The sequence below is a fragment of the Eumetopias jubatus genome, unplaced genomic scaffold (genome assembly GCF_037043125.1).
Source record: "Eumetopias jubatus isolate StellerSeaLion01/CBP00866 unplaced genomic scaffold, mEumJub1_p1.0 scaffold_14, whole genome shotgun sequence".
Taxonomy (NCBI): Eukaryota; Metazoa; Chordata; class Mammalia; order Carnivora; family Otariidae; genus Eumetopias; species Eumetopias jubatus.
Genome location: NW_028274820.1, coordinates 107,224,768 through 107,240,208, shown reverse-complemented (window position 1 = coordinate 107,240,208; position 15,441 = coordinate 107,224,768). Strand labels below are relative to the sequence as shown.

The window sequence follows — 15,441 nt, the reverse complement described above, 5'->3', positions numbered from 1 at the left end:
AGCACGGAGGAGTCCTATGGACCTGGCTCTTGGCTCCCTCCATCTCCCACCTCACGGGACGCGCCTTGCGCGCCAGGCCACTGACCCTCAGGGCAAACGAGCGCCCACGCCCAGCGAGAGGCAGCCGAGCAGGGGCCGCGGGGACCCCGGAGCCCACCCGGGGGCCTCCGCCCCGCCCCCCTCTGCCCGCGGCGGGGCGGGTCCGCTCCCCCACCTGTACCTCTGCGCGCGGGCCCGGGTTGGGGCTGCCGCGGTGGTGGGACTGGGGGTGGGCTGGGGAAGGGGGCGAGCTGCGGGCCTGGGGCCTACAGCAGCCCCCGCACAGTGGGAGGGCGCCGGCCCCAGCAGCAGCCCCGTAAATCTTCCCGGGAGGAATTAATTTGTCCTTGAATTAAGGAATGGTGGATACCTCCCCGTTTAAGCTGAGCTCTCGAGACAGCTGTTGGGTGCTTGTGGGGAAGCGAACGTCGTCGAGGAAAGGTCCACCGCGCGGTCCCCAAAGCACAGGTGCGGCCCGCGGTGAGGGCCGGTAGACTGCTCCGTCGCAGAGGTCGAGGGGGCCTGGAGACCGAAGCCTGGGCGGGCGAGGGCCGTTTTTTTTGAAAAATGATTTAAAGTCTTGTAAGCCAGCAAGTCGGGGGCAGGAATGGAACAGAAGGTGCCTGGGAGCCTGGTCCTGCGGCCTTCCGCTCTGCGCCCCGGAACCCGCCCCGGGCCTCACGGGACTCTCGCTCAGCCAGCGCCGCGCTGGGCCCCGGGGGCGCGCAAGTGCGCGTGGGGCGACGGCACCGAGCGAGCGGCTCGGCCGGCCAAGGGCAACCTTGGGGGACGCAGGCTCGCGCGCCCCGCGGACAGCAGGGCGGCCCTGGGCTCCTCGGCGCTCTGCGCACCCTCCAGCTACCCGGCTGGGACTGGATTGAAAACAGAATTACAAAGAAGTGTTCCGGGTGGCGGAGGGTGCCCACCTACCCCGGAGGGAGCTGCCAGGCGGCCAGGGGGCGCATTCGGGCCAGATAGTTAAGACAGATGAGAAGCGAGTAGTTAAAACCCACATTATATAGTTCTGTCGGGTATAAAATTGCATGTGCTGACCCATATATTCTAACTGGAAACGGACTCGAGTCACTTAAAATATTGTAACGTCGATAGGACTAATTAATTGGAAATAAGAAAGGAAAGAATACAATTAAACGAGAAGAGAATCATTTTCTAATTTAATAGAGGGACATTTATAAAGATCACAAGCTAAAAGGCATCGAATGATTCTATCGACATTCTATTAAATCAGCCCCCGCGGCCCCTGGCAGGAGGAGGCGGCTCCGGGCCAGTGCAGCATCTCGGCCCCGGGGTCGGTGCCTCGGTGGACGCCCCGGCCACAAACCCGGTGTCTGCGTCGGATCCGACCCCGGCCCTTCCCGCAGAACTGACTCTTCTCTGCCCACGGCCGGGCCGGGACGCTCGTTGTTGCGCCGGGCCAGGGGAATCCTGCCTGCCCGCTTGCGAGTCCTGGGCTCGCGGATACATTACAACAAAATTACTAATTGGAAAATGAAATTGTCAATAAAGCATCCCCCCTCGCGTATACAATATCCTTAAATATTAAGATATTTTATTAGACCCATTTCCTAACAATAATTTATTGCAATAAAACAGACACCACAGGTCCCCTTAAATTGTCTTTTCATAATGAATAAATTTAAGTGGCTAATTAATATATAAACTAGCCCAATTTGTCAAGTTGATTTGTATTTTAGTTAATTGTGAAAGTAATTACCACACGGTCAAATTAACAGCTTTCTGGAAATGACCAAGCCTGAGGTTTTATTTCCTTCCTGGGTGAAGAAAATTCATTTTTCCAAGCTCTTGATGTGATGAATAAAAGTCATAAATCTGGGTGATTGGTGCAGGCAGAGTCTAAATGGCTTCATATTTCATTTTAGGTTTAATAGAAATATTCATGCTCTGTTTTAATGAAATTAAATTGAGGGGGGATGGGGTCGGGAGGCGACAGTGGCCCAGGGCTTAAAGGGACAGCGCACGTTTCCCTCCCCCCCCCACCCCACCAGCCCACAGGCCAGGGCCTCCATGTCACCTCCCCCATCTGCAGATCTGCCAGTCCAGCCTGGGGGAAAGGCGGTGTGTGTGTGGGGGGGGGGCGGGGGATTCTGCAGCCAGCTCACCTGGGGCAAGGGGGCGGGAACAACACAAGATCCCCTCCTCCCCAGCTGCACTCCCAGCAGCCCAGTGCCCTCCCCCAGGTGCCTGTAGAGGTCACCAAGCAAGGTCAGGGTCAGCAGCGGGTGTAGGTACAACCCCGCCCAAGTAACACCTTTCAGCTCACTGCCAGCGCTGTCCTGGCACAGTCCGAAATGCACACTCCTCTCCCTTCCATCACGGGAAGGGTGCACAGCCTTGGGACAGACACTCTGTGGACCCGCCGGCTCCCCCACTTACACCGTCTGCTCCCTGCCCCCTGCAATATCCCACTCCGGCTCCGCTGTCTGGGGCCACCTCGCCTGGGAGGCAACCGGCCCCAACCAGGACTGTTGGGGCCCAGGACAACCGCCCCAAAGCACTGGGCGGCAGAGGCCTCCCCTCACAGAAAGACTAAGTCTTCGGACCCAGCATTTTCCATGTTCATTTGTGTTGCCATGCTTGGAGTTTAGGGGGCCACGCTGTCAGCCGCTCTGGGGGTGCGTGAGGTCAGTGGGGTGTCCCTGGGCCCCAGGACCGTCCTCGCCAAGCAGCCCCTTAATGGAGCTGATCTGTGACTTGTTGATTTCCCCTGAGCAAATAAGGCTTTGATGCAGTTCCAGCAAGAGTGGTTAGCTGATGAATTGACAAAAACTAATCAGCTTTATTGGGAAACAGGTTAAGGGCATGGGCGTGTCAATAATTCTCAGCCTGACCCCCTCATGCATTAACCGAGGCAGGCTGATTAGAGTAAGAAGACCGGCTCGCATTTTGCACTGAAATTGCTTTCATAAACTCACCATTATTAGCAGTCGATGCGAGCAGCTAATTTAGAGAAGACATCCCAGGCATGTCACATCTATCATCCGGGTTTATGTATCATTATCTCATTTACAGAATGTCGCAGTGTAATATGTGTTTTTGGCAATAGGCTTGGCCCCGCGCCTGGATCGCGCCGCTCTTTTTAAGCAGCACGGCGGGCCTCCCGCACCGCCCGGCCTGGAGACCGGCGCGCTAGGGGCGGGCAGCCCGAGGACGCTCCCCAGGCCGGCCCGGAGAGCTGGGAGCCGCGCTGCCCTCCTCCACCCCACACACGTGCGCACACTCGAAACGCGCGTGTACAAACTCCCGCACACGCACTCCCGCGCATGCACACGTGCGCACGCCGCCGGCCGGAGCCCCAGCTCCTTCTCCCGCGCGGCCCTGGAGCGCCGCCCGAAGTGAGGCTTTGCTCCAGCCTCGGGGCCTGCCGCGTGCCAGTTCGGGGTTCTGCCCTGGCAACCCCCCTCTCCCCGCCCCTCTCCCCGGACTCGGGCGGCCAGCTCCCCTCCGCCTGGGGACAACCGCCGGCCCCGGAAGGCCCCTCTCCGCCCTCCCGGCTGCCGGGGCGGCGGGCCTGACCTTCCCACCCCTGGGCGGGCCGCTCCCCACCCCTGGCGGCGGCGGCTCCCCAGCCCAGATGCGCCCGGGCGTCCGGAGTGGGCCACCTGTTCCGCCGGGTAATTATTTTAATGTAAGGGCCCAGCGTCAGCGGGTTCGCGCCTCCTGCGGCGACAGACGGCGGCGAGGCCGAGGAGGCTCTCAGCCTTTCAATGGAATTTCCCAGATGGGCCGAGGGGAGGCCGGGGCGGGTCACCAGGGGCCCTTTAACGAGTTCATTAGCCAAATTATCTTGCCGGCAGCACGGAGCCCCGGAGACCAGGGGAAGGGGGGGCAGGGCGGGGGCAGGGCGGCGGGTCGTTCTCCACCCCCACCCCTAGGTCTGGGCAGAAACAGTGCAGAGGGGGAAATGGCCCCGTCCCACTGGTGTCAGGAAGAAGGGACCCGAGATCGAGTGCGTTCAGCAGCAAACATTCCACCTCGTGCCACCCTTATTTGGACAGGCAGAAGCCCTGCCAGTCAAAGGCCAAGTGGGAAAAACTGATTAGAATCCTGCCATGAGGAGATTATAACATAATCGCCAGTGTGACTAGTGGGTTCCGGCTAAGGCCCCACCACAGGACTGGAAGTCACGGTTTGCCCTTTTGCTGTGGGCTCTGGAGCAAAGTGCCTTGGTTTCCCAGAGACATAGTTTGCTCGTCTGTAAGACTGGGGACACCATATGTTTTTTCAGTTATAATCTCTATTGGATGAGACTTTGCAAGAAGGTACACTGAGGCACAGCACCTATGAGTGCTTGGGGCATACCGGCCGAGCAGGGGCACTAAGAGCCGGACGCCGTCATTTTAAATTTGGCTTCCCAAGCCACACTTACTATGTGGATGACATCAACTTCAGATTCCTCTTGGGTAAAACATTCCCTGTTCAAACGGTAGGGTAGGCAGCAGGTTCCTGATACACTAGCTTCCTTCTGCTGGAGTGACCACACATTCCCACCCAAGCCATTAGGAAATGTGGCTGGGGTATGATGTGAGGGGGAGAAGCTGCTTAAGGAAGGCGCGGTGGGAATAACGTCCTGGGCAACCCAGCCAAGTCCCATGTGCAAACAGAACTGCACCCCACCCCAAGTCCACTCCAAGCCTCCAAGCCTGAGATCTGTCCCTTGGGCCTGGAGTGCACACCTGTGGGAAGAAGCAGGGGGCAGGGTGGAAAGAGGAGAACTTGACCACAGACACCACTTGCCCATCTTAGGGAACATCCCTCAGCTCTGGCATGAGAAGGAATTCATCTCTCTCTCTCTCTCTCTCTCTCTCTCTCTCTCTCTCTCTCTCTCTCTCTCTCTCGGCAGCAAGCAGCCTCAGCTTCTGCCACCTCAGCACTACTAAAGAGACCAATTAGCAGCGACTTCCTGCCATTATCCACCGTGGATTTGGACATTACCGTGCGACTATCCAGCCATCATTCGGAGTCAGAAGGCACTAAAAATTTCCCATACCAAAGCATTAAAACATCGCAAGCAGCGTCTTGTTTTTTGTACTTCTACCCTGGAGCCTCCCTCCCTGCAGAACAGTCCAGGCTGGGGTGCACACCCACCTGTGTAGGTCTGGTCTCCCCAGGGGCTGAGCTGCTGGTGTGAGCTCCACGCCCCGGTGGGGGGAGGGGGTTGTCTCGGGCACGGGGTCCCAGAACCTCCGTGGGGAGCGTTTAGAAAGCGAGCCTTCGATGACTAAACACATTTTATGGGGGAGACTGCAAAGCTGGGCTCCTCTAAAGCAGGTGTGCGTTGTGCCCAATCTTAAAATAAGAAAGCCCTTAGGTCAAGACTCACTCCCCACGAAGTGCAGGTCAGGTGTTAGCTTATCTAGAGAGGGGTCATGAAGGTTGCAACAATCTGGAAAGGCTGACTTCGTGGGCATGTGTGTTCTATACCTTGTTCCTGACAGCAGCATGAAAGAGTGAACCTGAAATTAAATTAAATTAAAATCTTCTAGCAAAAATATAAGCTACTTGGGGGATGTTCTTCATCTCTGCTGAAGACTGTTGTCCCCCAGCTTGATTAAAGGGGCTCACGTGACCTTCCCCTTGCTCCCCGATGTCTTGGTAGGAATTTGTTTCTTTGTAACCCAGAGCTTCTAATTTGTGCAACAGAGGCTGGAAACACTTTCAGTTTTCTGGGTTAGAAGGAAAATTGCAGGTGGATATGTTCTGCCTCCACATGAGGGGCAGGGCTGAGCCTGTCTCCCGGCCCCCCGGCCCAGCAAGGCCTGTCCCTTCTCTTTGGTGTCCACGGAAGCTGGGAGACTGCCCAAGGTCTGAGCATAAAGCAGATATTATTGTATCTGGAGAAAATTTCCAAAAATAGAGGGCCCTTAGGTTGTTGAATTTTTAGGCATTTAAATCCTGCAGCATCCTCCTGACCTCTTAGCACAACCCCACCGGTGAGCCCTGTTTAGGCTGGTTATTTACACCTGGGGCTGGGCCCGGTGCACAGGGACAGACCCGTGACCCGGGACTTCGGAGGTGGGCTCCGTTAGGGTCAGGCCTGGAGCTGCGGCTGTGATCTCTAAAGGGGCAACACGAAATCCAGGTGTAAAGGGCCAGGCCAATAAGGAGGGGCCTCAAGAAAAGGCACCCAGCGCCTCCGGCAGGGCCCACCTCTGGTTGGAGCGGTTGGTCGGCAGGATCCCACCCTTTCCAGACCCCTTTACAAGACAAGTGCCCCCGGGTCAGGAAGGAGGTCAGCAGATCAAAGGGCAGCGCTAACAACGTGATACCTTTAGTCCTGGGGCTCTGCTGGTGGGGGGAGGGGACACCTGTGCAGATCCGCCCCTCCTCCTCCCTACCCCCACCCCCAAGTTTGCCTTCCGGTGACCCCAGCCCCCCCTACTCTCCGCCAACCCCCTACACTCCCCTCCCCCCACGCCGGCCCCTGTTTGACTCCAGGACTGGTGGAGGCTCTGGGCACCACGGAGCATCTCCCCAGACTGGTGGTGAAGGGGGGAGCGCACAGGGACCACCGAGAAAGTCTTGCTGCACCCACTGCCCAGTGCCCTTCCAGGTGGTCTTCAGATTAATTATTCTACTGTACCTGCCCCACTTCACGTGGAAGAAAGCAATATATACGTGATAAGGAATGATGCCTGCCTCCCAGCCTCTGAATGTGTGAATATATAGATTTTATTCCCAACCTCATAGGTATATAATTCCAGACATGAATAGATGTGGATTACAAACAGCTTTTTCTTTTGCAGTTGTTGGTATAAACCACCAATTCTCCTTTCTACGTGGTGGGAGAAGGGCGACTGCAGGCAGTATTCAGTATCTTGAAGGGAGACCGTGTGGAGAGAGGAAAGGGGTGGTGTGCCAGGCAGGGAAGGGGCCAAGATGGGGGACAGCTGATGAAGGGTGCTTGCTCAGGAAATCGAGGGTTCCCCCAATCGTCCCAGGGCTGTGGGAGAGGGGAGTCACCTGGAGACTGGGTTTGGGGGTACTGCTGGGACCAGACTTTGATCTCTCCTTAGGGCCCTCCAACAGACGCAAGCCCCACGCCTGTCTGCCCAAAACCTTCTTCAAAGCCAGCTGGGCTGGACCAATACAGATGCTGGAGACAGGAAGAGCCCCAGCGCGCTCAGCGTCACACCTCATAAACCGCACAAAGCCCCCAAACTTCCAAGACCTCGCCCTCTTTCTCTGTCTCTCTCTTTCCATACAACTTCACAGAAAACCTCCAATCTGTATTAACTTTTTCTTAACATCAACAGAATATATGATAATTTTAAAGCCCTTTGGCCCCATAGAGGGCATTTGGTCTAACGCCGACTTTTCTAAACAAAGAAACAGAAATCCATAAAAATAAAAATAAAAACCCGCATCCAGAGTCTCACTGCAGTTACAGGGGTGGCTGCGACCAGGACCCACCATGGGCTGAGTGCTTCTTTGATGCCTCACTGGGCGCCCCCATGGGTGGTGAGGCCTTGGGGGTAAAACCAGGTGAGCCTTTGCCTGCCGGACCCGCACATACCTGTCCAGTCTGTGCTTCCAGGAAGTGCGCTCAGCTGGTCTCAGGGTGAGGACTCGCACGTCCCGCCACGGATTTTGAGGGGTTTAGGAGCAATGGGTACTGTGGAACAAAGAGGGGGTGAAATAAATTCCTCTCGGAGCTCTAAAACACAGCATGATCTTGTTGAGGAACGTGGGGAGATTTGTTGCATATAGACTGCACACCCGTCCCCAACTAAAATAGCCCTGGCGGTGGGTATTTCAGGGAGAAGAGAGGGCAGCAGGCTCTCCAAGATCAGTTTTGGGGAGTTTCATTCACTACCTTCCCCCAGCCTCCTAAATCACTGCCCTCCCTCCCAGGAGTCCTGCCCCAGCAGATGGAGCAGGAGTGAGGTCGGGAAAGGCAGTCAGCCTTAGAGCAAAGCCCTGTCAGAGGTGGGGGCCAAGACTCTCCCGGGGAGGCAGAGTGACAGCCAAGACGTCATGACTGTCCCTCACAGGGCGAAGGGTTTCCTGCCCAGAACAGGTGGCTAAGAATCTCAGGTCTCCATCAACCCTCCTTCCCCAAAGGGAACAGACAGGCATAGAGAAACAGGGCTAGGGAATCCTGGAGCATTGAGGGCAGCCGGTGACAGCTGCGTGGCCCCCTGCACCACACTTGGTCCCAATCCAAACTACGAGGCTTAACGGTTTGCTGGGGACAAGAGTCTCAACCTCTTTGAACCTCTACTCTCTGAAAGGGAGAGGATAAAATCCTTTTTCTAGTGTCACAGTGACGATTAAAGAAGAGACTTCTAGAAAGCTCATGGCATATAGCCGTGTTCAGGAAGAGTAAGTGCTCGCCTCTCTCTGCTTAAAGGCAGCACTGCATTATCACCACCCCAAAGAGACAGCATCTAAACACCAAACACCATGTAAATGCTGTAATTTCTATTTACAACACTGGTTTTTGCAAAGCCATATCATATTTACTCCCAGTGCTGTCTCTTATCCATTTCTATCCTCCTGATTTCCAACTAGTACTGTGTGTCTCGGAACTATCCTGTTTTAATGAAAAAGAAAGTCCGCTCTTGCCAACAGAATCACCACAATCAACCAACTCTTGCCAGGGCAAAAAGCCTTTTGAAGGGAAACTAAGCTATCCCTATACTTACCTTTAAAAAAAAAAAATCCCTCTTGTAGCAACCTGATCTGCTAATTTTAGAGTTTACCTGCCCTCATTCTTCCTTCCTCCTCTGTCCCTCCCCCAGCCCCTACCCTGTCCTTTACTCACCTCTTACCTGCTTAGGAAGCGGGCTGCAAGAACCGAAACCCCCTCCTGCATTCTTGCCCCTGTTGGGGCCAGATAACTAGGTCTAATGGAGCTATTGACAAAGCCTCGTGCTGCTGGCCGCTTGACTCCCCGACCTGCATGTTGATTCTTTCCGCTTCAGAAAAGCCCTTGGAAGTGCTTTTACTGTAAATATTTGAAGTGTGTGTATGGGGGACGGAGGGGGTGGGTGTGAAGTCTGGATTCTCACTCCACTACCTTGCTCAGCCAGGGGAAGCCCTTTCGCCCGAGCTCCTAAGCTGCAGGTGGGAAGAGGAGAGAGGCTGCGTTTTCCTGCCTGGGGACTAACCAGGGTCAGAGTGAGGGGCCTCGGGAGGGCTACCGGCTCCCGCAGGCTTTCCAGAACCGAGGTGGGTGCCGTCTCTTCACGCCCATGGGTATCCTTCCGCAGAGAGGAAGAGCTCTGTCACCGAGGATCCTCTCACTGGCAGGTGGGCAACGTCTCCAAGCCGACCTGGGTCCTGCAGGCCGCGGGGCTCACAGACTCTCTGCCCGCTCCGCCTAGACGGGGCAGAGGCTCAAGGCGAGGACTTGTGGAAGGCAAGCTCTCGCTCGCACACACACACAGCACCTGAAACGCACAGGACTTCCCAGAGATGAGAAGGTTCGACCTGCAGAGGGTTGACGACAGGGACACAAAGTGCTCCCGCGCACCCTGGAGACCCAAGAACAGGGCTTGGGGACCGGTTTGATCTTCGTTGTGCTACCGTCACTGAGCAAAGCAGCTAGATCTGCAGGCAACGTGGGCTCCCCGACGCAGAAGTGCACAAAACTCAAGTGCTGGCGAGGAGGCGCGAGGAGACGCACGCCGCTGGCTCTAGGGGACGCCGAGCCCAGAGCCGGACAGCCTGTCTCCGGAGCTGGCCTCAGAGCGCGGGGACCACACCGGGACCCAGGGCCGCCAGCGCCCGCTGTCCCACTCAGCACTTGCAGCAGGGCGAGCAGGGTCCCTAGGTTGAGCCTCCGAGTCGGGCAACTCCGGTCGCGGTCTCCGCCCCGCCATCGCGGCTCAGCACCCCGGTTGTTTAGGACCCCGCGGCGCAGGGGCGGGGCGGCGGGCGGCCCGGACGGTGACAGGTGCGCCCCTCCGCCAATGGCCTGGCCGGCGCCCCTCCCCGAGCCCCCGCCGAGCGCGCCAATCGGCGGCCGCGCTGCGCTTCAAGTGCGCGGAGGGGCGCGGGTCCCCACTACGGCGCCGGCGGCCTCGGCGCGGTCGCCCGAGGGTCCAGCGCATAGAGCCGGGCTCCCCGGCCCGGCGCGTCCAGGCACTCGCGTGCGAGTTTGTGCGAGCGCGTGCGAGCGCGGCCCGGGGCGGGGTCCGCACGGAGGAGGCGCCTGGACCATGGTCACCCTCGGCTGAGTTTCCGGCGGCGACTTTGATTATTGGCAAATAATCACCATAACAATACCGAACCCTGGGGCTTGCCACCGCCACGCACAGACTCCGCGAGCCTGCACGCGGCCGCGTCACCCACCACCCGGCCCTGCTCGCCAGCCCCAAACGAGCCGATGGAAAAATCCAAAAATTTCCGCATCGATGCGCTGCTGGCCGTGGACCCCCCGCGAGCGGCCTCGGCGCAGACCGCGCCGCTGGCCCTGGTCACGTCGCTCGCGGCCGCCGCGGCCGGCCCCGGCGGCGGCGGCGGCGGCGGAGCAAACGGCGGCGGGGCGAGCGGCGGGGCGAGCGGCAGCTGCAGCCCCGCGTCCTCGGAGCCGCCCGCAGCACCCGCCGACCGTCTGCACGCCGAGAGCCCCTCGCCGCCGCGCCTGCTGGCCGCGCACTGCGCGCTGTTGCCTAAGCCCGGCTTCCTGGGCGCCGGCGGCGCGGGCGGAGGCGCGGGTGGCGCGGGCGGCGGGCCCGGGGGTCCCCACCACCACGCGCACCCTGGCGCCGCGGCCGCCGCCGCCGCCGCGGCCGCCGCCGCCGCCGCCGCTGGGGGCCTGGCGCTGGGGCTGCACCCCGGGGGCGCGCAGGGAGGCGCGGGCCTCCCCGCGCAGGCGGCGCTCTACGGCCACCCGGTCTATGGCTACTCGGCGGCGGCGGCGGCCGCCGCGCTGGCCGGCCAGCACCCGGCGCTCTCCTACTCCTACCCGCAGGTGCAGGGCGCGCACCCTGCGCACCCCGCGGACCCCATCAAGCTGGGCGCCGGCACCTTCCAGCTGGACCAGTGGCTGCGTGCGTCCACCGCGGGCATGATCCTGCCCAAGATGCCCGACTTTAACTGTGAGTACCAAGCGGCCCCCGGGCCTGGGGAGGAAGGAAGGAAGAAATGGGGGAGGGGGAGTCCTGGCACACGGTTTTCCCGCGCATCCTCCTCCAGCCGGCACCTCCTTCTCCTTGCTCTCTGCTCTGAGAGCACGGTGGAAGGGCCGAGAAGCCGCCTGGGCTCCGCCCGGGGCCCGCGAAGACTTATACGGACTGCACGCTGTGGCATTGGCAGCGAATTATTAAAATGGCCACGCGCGGGCCCTGCTTTCTCTTCCTCTCCTAACGGGAAGGGGCAGCTGGAGGTGTGAGACTAAAATCTAATCATTAACCGGCAGGCTAGAGGAGAAGGAAGTGGTGGGGGAAGGCGAGCCAAAGAGCGTCCAAGTTAGGCTGGCTTGGGGATCAAGGCCACCTAAACCAGGGGCTTATCTCCAGAGAAACGAACTTAGGTAACACATTATGGTTCTGGAGAGACCCCCCCCCCCCAGTCCCTCCCAGGAGGAGAGATTCAGGAGCAGGGAACAAGAAATGGGCTTCGAGAGACCAGGGCCGCAAGGCCAGGTCCCTGGCTATGCTCTGGCCATTTGCGGGGGTTCTGCCCGCCTCTGTATGGGCGCTTCGTCCCTGGTGTGATGCCCAGCAGGCAGATGTCCTGACCTGAAGAGAGCGGTGGCACGCCCCTGCAGAAGGGATGTGCCTCTTTCACGAACCCCATCATAGGGACTCTTAAGTAGCAGGTGCCCGCCCAGAATCGGAGGCACCCAACACAGAGTGAACCCCTCACCAAGACAGGAGCGAGGGACTGCTGGCCACCCCCAGTCTGAGAGCTGCTGGGTTGTGGGCAGCATGCTTGCCATGCAGGTGGTACGCCTCCGGGAGGCCTGAGCCCACTGGACTTTCCTGGCCCGTTGGGCGGGCACACTGGGCTGGCACTCTGCGGAGTCTGGATCTCCCCTCTGCTCGCCCCACCCGGGCTCCACACGGAGGGTGATGCATGAGACTTTATGCTTTCAGCTGCAGAACACCCAAACAAAGAGACCCCATTGTTTCCTTCTGAGTGGAAGTGTTTAGACTGGGGAGATGCAGGCATAGGAGGGGAAAAAGCAAAAAGGAAAACAAAAATAAACACTTGACAGAATTCAGATTCCTCTGCTAGAAGCCATGGTTGTGACTAAACAGAGAAAAGCTAGGGGCCTGAGAGCTGGAGAAGTCACAGCCGGGTGAGAAAATCCCAGCCTGCGGACTGTTTGCCCCTAGCCACCCCAGGCTTTCTCCAGCTCAGCTCCCAGAAGACCCTAATGGCCACCCAGCCTGTCCAGGTGGAAGTCAGCCCCTTCTGATCCGCAGCAGGGAAAGCCTGGGCTCACCTTTCAGTTTGGGGCCGCAGCTTTGGACATATCTGAACCTGCTGATCCCGGGTCAGCCAAACCCAAGGCACTCTTCCTGGACCTGGCTGTGAGCAGAGCCAACAATCCCCTTTTGATGGAAAGCCACCCATGGGTGTTCCTTATGATCTGCATGTCCCAGAGCCTGGGATGCTTAGGCTCCCACTGAGGGGGGTGGGGGTCTCCACACAGACCTCCCCTGGGCACTGGGTTCTGGGCTCCCTGTCCCCCCACCCCATGGTTTCCTGGGCTGGTGTGGAGCTCAAGGTCGCTCAGAAAATTGGTGAAAGTCACATCCCTTTTGCCCATCCCTGATTCCTAATCTTGACCTACAGGTAGCAGAATAAAACCCAGCCTGCTTTAAGTTTAGAAAAGGAATCTAAATACCAAATCCTAAAAGGGCGATAATAAACAGGCCAGGATGCCGGAATGTCTTCTGAGAGTCCCTCCTCTGTCGCTGGAACACCTGTTTGGTTTCCTCTAATTGGTTGTCTCTGCTGTTGGATGGCATTTCCCAAATGGTCCCTCCGGAGTCAGTGTTTTAATTAAAGTTCTAATGTATTGTCAAGTTGGGAATTGGGGCCTCATTTAACTAAAGCTGGGGGCGTGGGCCTTCCCGTAAAGCAAACTGCCCACCCGGGGGCCTGAGCTCAGCCGCTGGGCTGCCCTCTTTTCTATCCTTTCGTTTATTGTCTGACACTCGTAAGGCTCCTGGGAAATCAAGGGAAGCCTCGGTTTTTGAGGTCATAAAATTCTCTGTGATGTAACCGTGTGAAATTATGTAAATACGGCCAAGGGACCTCCTTGAACGTTCAGAAAGCCCGATCCCCCCCTTTGCCTGGCCTCCAATTGGCGAAATGAGAACTGTCCTGGAAAGGCTTCCAGTCTCCCCGGGCTTTGCCCCTCCGCAACAGGGGCAGGGCTGTCAAGAAGAGTCTTCAGTGGGGAGGGTGATGAATTCACATGTTTGGGCCCGAGACGTGTCCCTCTCTCTACCCTTCCTTCTCGCTTTGCCTTTGCCCTACTTTTTCTCCTCCTTTTGTAGTTGAGGAGGTGGTGGTGGGAATCCTGCATTAGTTCCTTGCTGGCTGGGAGGAAATGGGACTGGTAATTCCGGAGACCTGTTTGGATTTGGGGCTGACTTGGGGGTGGGGTGCTGGGTGAGGAGTGGAGAGGAGCTATGCCTCTCTGGCCTCAGCGTCCTGCCTGTCTGTCAAGTTCTTCTGCCCTGCCCCGCACCCCCCAGATGGACAGGGCTGCCCTAGGTGACAGGCTATCTTTAATCAGAACACCCAGACCCTGAGTTAAAAAAAAAAAAAAAAATTGAGTCGCTTTAAACCCAAACCCGCATGGCTCCACCTGGTATCCAGGTCCTGGCCTCCAGGGCCTCCTCTGGTCACTGGGTCCCTTGGGGACAGCGCGCTGACATTGAAGGAAGAGCAGCAAAAGAGCAGCAACTTGGCAGGGCCGGTGGGCCAGGTGGCGGCCTGGGGGAGGTGGCGCTGGGGGGCCGGGGTCGGGGTGTCGGAGGACACGGAGGACAGCGTCAGGCTGCAGGCCTCACGCCCCTCTCTGTCCCCAGCCCAGGCGCAGTCCAACCTCCTGGGGAAGTGCCGGCGGCCCCGCACAGCCTTCACCAGTCAGCAGCTCCTCGAGCTGGAGCACCAGTTCAAACTCAACAAGTACCTGTCGCGGCCCAAGCGCTTCGAGGTGGCCACGTCGCTAATGCTCACGGAGACCCAGGTACAGCGCCCCCTCCCCCCACACCACCTCAACACAAGCTGGCCTCCTAGGGGACACTCTTGGCACCTGGAGAAGCACGTCCTGACTTTAGGGGGACGGCTAATGTCGGAGGCAGAGTTCGCGTTTGCCCCGCTAGGGTTCATATACCAAGCCCAGCGGTCCGATTCAGTAGGCTGAGGTCAGACCCAGAAATCTGCTTTTCAGGGACACTGCCACCCACTCCCCCATTCTGAAGCCATGGTTCTCAGGCCACGTTTGAGAAATCTTATTCCAGAAAGAGAGGGAACATCTTGAGATTTACAGATATGGACACTAGCTGGTCTGGCCCTTCCTGGGCAGTGGGCGAGCACCCCTATTAAAGGACAGGAATCCGGCAGCGGAGGTCGCAGTCTGAGCTTCCGTGGAATCCCCCAGCCCCACACCTGGGTTTGCTGATGCCTAGGGGGTGGGGAGTTCCTTCCCCCTGGAGCGGCTGTGTCCCCTGCTCTGAAGCCCACTCCTGTGCAGCGTGAGGGAGGCCAGGACCCGGCGAGGCGCAGGAGCTGGGCGCCTCCGGAGAGACCGACGGTGGGGATGGAGGGGGCCGCTTTCTCACACCCTCTTGTGCTCTCAGGTGAAAATCTGGTTCCAGAACCGGCGGATGAAGTGGAAACGCAGCAAAAAGGCCAAGGAGCAGGCGGCGCAGGAGGCTGAGAAGCAGAAGGGTGGCGGGGGCGCGAGCAAAGGTGGCAACGCAGAGGACAAGGGAGGGGAGGAGCTGCTGGGGCCGCCGGCGGTTGGGGACAAAGGCAGTGGACGCCACCTGCGGGACTTGAGGGACAGTGACCCCGAGGAGGACGGGGACGATGACCACTTCCCCTACAGCAACGGCGCCAGCACGCACGCCGTGTCCTCCGACTGCTCCACCGAGGCCGACTCGCCGCCTCCCCGGCCCGGGGGGCCCGGGCACCAGCCCCAGGCCCAGTAGGGGCCCCGCAGGCCTGTGAGCCAGGCCGCCGCCGGGCGCTGCCCGTTTGGGACAGAGAGAGGGAGGCCCAGCAGGTTCAAACTGGAACTCCTGTTCTTTTAATTTAACTTCGGTTAGCGTTGGGGCGTAGTGTTTGTGAGAAGAGCTGACCGCGACCAGGGGGAGCCTCCCACTCCCCTCTTCCTGATGGAGAAGGCGGGAACCTACAGTGTTGGACGACCTGGAAAACTTGAAA

The 15,441-nt window shown here is 58.8% G+C and overlaps 1 protein-coding gene across 1 annotated transcript; it reads left to right on the top strand.

Annotated features, from left to right (window-relative positions):
• The first annotated feature begins 10,411 nt into the window (after positions 1-10,411).
• Positions 10,412-15,206, top strand: MNX1 (motor neuron and pancreas homeobox 1). The gene is made up of 3 exons (XM_088018535.1): positions 10,412-11,126; positions 14,079-14,239; positions 14,853-15,206. The coding sequence occupies exons 1-3, from the start codon at positions 10,412-10,414 to the stop codon at positions 15,204-15,206; spliced, it is 1,230 nt and encodes a 409-aa protein (XP_087874661.1).
• Positions 15,207-15,441: the final 235 nt, after the last annotated feature.

Coding starts and splice junctions, on each gene's coding strand:
- MNX1 (XM_088018535.1), top strand. CDS start 10,412: ATGGAAAAATCCAAAAATTTCCGCATCGATGCGCTGCTGGCCGTGGAC. Junction 11,127..14,078: donor CAAGATGCCCGACTTTAACT/GTGAGTACCAAG, acceptor CTCTGTCCCCAG/CCCAGGCGCAGTCCAACCTC. Junction 14,240..14,852: donor TAATGCTCACGGAGACCCAG/GTACAGCGCCCC, acceptor TTGTGCTCTCAG/GTGAAAATCTGGTTCCAGAA.